This window comes from Lathyrus oleraceus, chromosome 7 (assembly GCF_024323335.1).
Source record: "Lathyrus oleraceus cultivar Zhongwan6 chromosome 7, CAAS_Psat_ZW6_1.0, whole genome shotgun sequence".
NCBI classification, from domain to species: Eukaryota; Viridiplantae; Streptophyta; class Magnoliopsida; order Fabales; family Fabaceae; genus Lathyrus; species Lathyrus oleraceus.
This window is the reverse complement of record NC_066585.1, coordinates 475,803,264-475,807,373: the sequence shown is the minus strand read 5'-3', so window position 1 is coordinate 475,807,373 and position 4,110 is coordinate 475,803,264. Positions and strand designations below refer to the sequence as shown.

At 28.2% G+C, this 4,110-nt stretch overlaps 1 protein-coding gene across 1 annotated transcript; it reads left to right on the top strand.

The window, feature by feature from the left end:
- Positions 1-239: 239 nt before the first annotated feature.
- Positions 240-4,110, top strand: LOC127100904 (cyanogenic beta-glucosidase). Its single transcript, XM_051038213.1, has 12 exons — positions 240-469; positions 592-661; positions 1,651-1,785; positions 1,874-1,951; positions 2,030-2,117; positions 2,201-2,456; positions 2,565-2,680; positions 2,844-3,064; positions 3,164-3,195; positions 3,314-3,416; positions 3,506-3,614; positions 3,697-4,110. Exons 1-12 carry the CDS (start codon positions 302-304, stop codon positions 3,866-3,868), a joined length of 1,548 nt encoding a protein of 515 aa, XP_050894170.1. The 5' UTR covers positions 240-301; the 3' UTR covers positions 3,869-4,110.

Sequence of the window (4,110 nt, the reverse complement as noted above, 5' to 3'; positions counted from 1 at the left end):
TATATGTGAATTTCTTTTAGATTATATCACTCCATCTATATAAAAATAATAATTATGTTAATGAGAAAAAGAATTAATGCAATTATTGATTTAAAATTCATCTATATCCATGAAAGAAGGTGGACGTGTCATCTATATACACTCTTCAACGTAAAGTTATCAAACTTTTCACTCTTTCTTATCTCTTAGTCAATGAAATATTGTGCCTCCTATACTATAAAGGCAAAGCATAGTCAAGAAAATAATAAGAATAAAAATACTATAAAGACAAAGCATAGTCAAGAAAATAATAAGAATAAAAATGGCAGTATTTCATATCAATGTGTTTCTGTTACTCTCTCTTTTAACCATCACCATTGTTACTCCTATGAATGGTTTTAAACCTCTCGGTGTTCATGAAGTTTTTGATTTCAACCGAAGCAGTTTTCCCAAAGGCTTTGTTTTTGGAACAGCCTCTTCTGCATATCAGGCACCAACTGCATCTTTTATCATTGCTTTCAATTACTGATATTATTATCTATGTAGTGTTGATATTGTAGAAGAGTAATTATTAACTTATTAACTTTATGTTATTTTGATTATTTTTTTTAGTATGAAGGTGCAGCATTTGAGGGTGGAAAAGGACCAAGCATTTGGGATAACTTCACTCATAAATATACAGGTTGTTTTCTTTTTTCATGTTTGAAAATATATGAGTATATCATCTATTTTATTCTGTCAACAAATAAAAAAATATTATGTGTTTTACATTTAAATTAATTTAAATTTAAATTATAAATTAATCTAAAAAATTAGATATTGAATAAATTTTAATTTAAGATTTTTTTGAAATCAAATTAAATCACCCATAGATTTTAATACTTACATCCAATTAACAAGATATATTAAAATTAGTGGTATGATATGGGATAGCTATGATTTTTTATTACATAATATATTATAAAATTATAATATATTATTTTAATTTAATAATATACTATTTTAATTTTTAAATTTGATAGAGTATATTAATTTTAATTTTTGATAGAGTATATTATATTAAATTAATTTTCATGGTTTTTTAATATTTTAAGTATTATATTTTAATTTAACTAATCAATTATATCATATATTCCAAACACAGTCAATATTTTCATTTTTTAATATTAATTTTTTAACATATTATATTATATTTTATACTAATACAAAATTTAATTTTAATTTAAATATACAAAAAAAGATTCCTTAAATGGATTTTTATATTGAATGAGATTTTAGACAAATTTTAATCAACTTTGGAATTCGACTAAATACCCTGACTTTTAAGCCTAACTAATTAAATTTTTTTTAATTTATTTTTGTAAAAAAAAACATGACATAAAAAATAGTTAAATAATAGATACATATGCAATTAATCTCAGAGATATTATATAGTTAACTTTTTCTTCTTTAACGGATCTGCACGGCAAACAACCCTTCAAATAATATTCAACAACTTACATCTCTAATTATAGCTTCCAATCAAGAAAATTTAATTCTTTAAATTTATTGAATAATTAAACTATATTAGTGTTAATAATGTAATTTTTGTTTTATTTATAAACCGAATTGAATTTCCAGTTACATAGGTTGTATATAGATTGCTCATAGTTATTAATGAAATGGTTGCAGAAAAAATAAGAGATAGAAGTAATGGTGATGTAGCTGATGACTCCTATCATAAGTACAAAGAAGATATTGAACTCATAAAGGATTTGAATATGGATGCTTATAGATTCTCCATTTCTTGGTCTAGAGTTCTACCAAGTATGTCATTTTTTTTTTTGTTAATATTTCTCTTTGTAGATCGGTGATTTATAATAACTATTCAAAATTTTGTGTTAATTATTTGTAGAGGGAAAGCTTAGCGGAGGTGTAAATCCTGAAGGAATAAAGTACTACAACAATCTCATCAACGAATTATTGGCTAAGGGTAAGGATTCATCAATGTTTATTTCATGTTATGTTTGAATCATATCCATGTAGTTGTTAATCATTGAGAATAATGCAGGTTTGCAACCATATGTGACACTTTTTCATTGGGACGTTCCCCAAGCTTTAGAGGATGAGTATGGCGGTTTTTTAAGCCGTCACATTGTGTGAGTGACACCAATTTCATGTTTAGAATTATTTTTTATGACTATAGATTATTGATTAACATATGTAATTCGCAATCTTGCAGAGATGATTTTAGAGACTATGCTGAACTTTGCTTCAAGGAATTTGGTGATAGAGTGAAACATTGGATTACTATAAATGAACCATGGAGTGTGAGCATGAATGCTTATGCAATCGGAAAGTTCGCACCCGGTCGATGTTCAGATTGGTTAAATCTGAATTGCACAGGAGGTGATTCAGGGACAGAACCATATTTGACTGCACACAACCAGCTTCTTGCTCATTCTGCTGCTGCAAATTTGTACCGAATCAAATATAAGGTCTTCTATTGTTTAAAGAAAATTACTTATTATTACTCTGGTTCTAGATCATGCTTTTTTAAGTATGAACTTATTGGAAATGTTTCTAACAAAATAACCAAAATGCAGTCATCTCAACGAGGCATAATAGGGATTACCTTAGTCTCATACTGGTATGAGCCGGCCACTACAGCGAAGGCCGATGTTGATGCTTCAAAACGAGGCCTCGACTTCATGTTTGGATGGTAAATATTGAATCAATTATTATTTAATTCCGGTTGACTTCATGTTTTGTATTTAAAAGAAATATAGTTATGTATATGTATATAATTTGCTGAAATCTGCGAAGTAAAAGGAAATTAGAGACCAGTATTTTATGGTTTTCGTTGCATCTCCACTTTGCTATAGGTATATGAATCCGCTTACAAGAGGCAAATATCCAAAAAGCATGCTAACTTTGGTGGGAAAGAGATTACCAAAGTTCTCAAAAGAAGAGTCAAGGGAACTTAAGGGGTCTTTTGATTTTCTAGGCCTAAACTATTACTCATCCTACTATGCTGCTGATGCACCTCACCTTCGCAATGCCGCGCAACCAGCCATACAAACCGATTCTCTTATTAATGCTACATGTAAGTATATCAATCAATTTCCAAATAAGCTTAAAAGAAATGTAACTTTGCATACTCTGACGTTTTTATTTAAGCATGGTTTAATTTTTTTAATGACAGTTGAACATAACGGCAAGCCTCTTGGTCCAATGGTATGTATTTCATCATTTCATTTTAAGATAACTTATATATTAATGCTTTTCATTTGTAACTTTTTTATTAAGAAAGATTGTTTCTAATATGTAAAGATAATTTTGTAATTTTATGCAGTCTGCTTCGAGTTGGTTATGTATTTATCCAAAAGGATTTCGGAATCTTTTGCTTTACACCAAGAAAACGTACAAGGACCCTGTAATTTACATTACTGAAAATGGTAATACTTTGTATTTTATAAGATATATTGTATGCATAGTATTGTGATATTATTAAAGTTAATGAAAGTATTACAAAATAAATTGATAGGTCGTGATGAGTTCAACGATCCAACATTATCTCTTGAAGAATCTTTGTTAGATACTTATAGGATTGATTACTACTATCGTCATCTTTACTATCTTGAAACAGCAATCAGGTAAGTTATATTTTATCATAAGAATCTTTAAGCCTCTAGTTATTGTGATTAACTCTTTAGTATTGGCCTTTATGTATCACAGGGATGGTGTGAATGTAAAGGGATATTTTGCATGGTCATTGTTGGATAACTTTGAATGGGAATCTGGCTTGAGCTTGAGATTTGGACTCGTCTTCGTTGATTTTAAAGACGGTCAGAAAAGACACCCAAAACTTTCTGCTGAATGGTTCAAGAATTTTCTCGTTAAATCTTAGACATATATATTACATGATTTCAAGAAAATGTTTTTGTTTGAATGAACTTAGGATTTTTCGATCCATTTAATGGGATATGATTTTTTTTTTGTCGTTGTTGTTAAAGTTAGGATTACAGAAAAGTGAAATGAAACTCACTCACATATAGACCTTTGTGAAATAAAAAGAATTGCCAATAAATGAATTCAAAGTGTGTAAAATAACTTCTTACTCACACTCTTTTAATACAATGGAATTATATA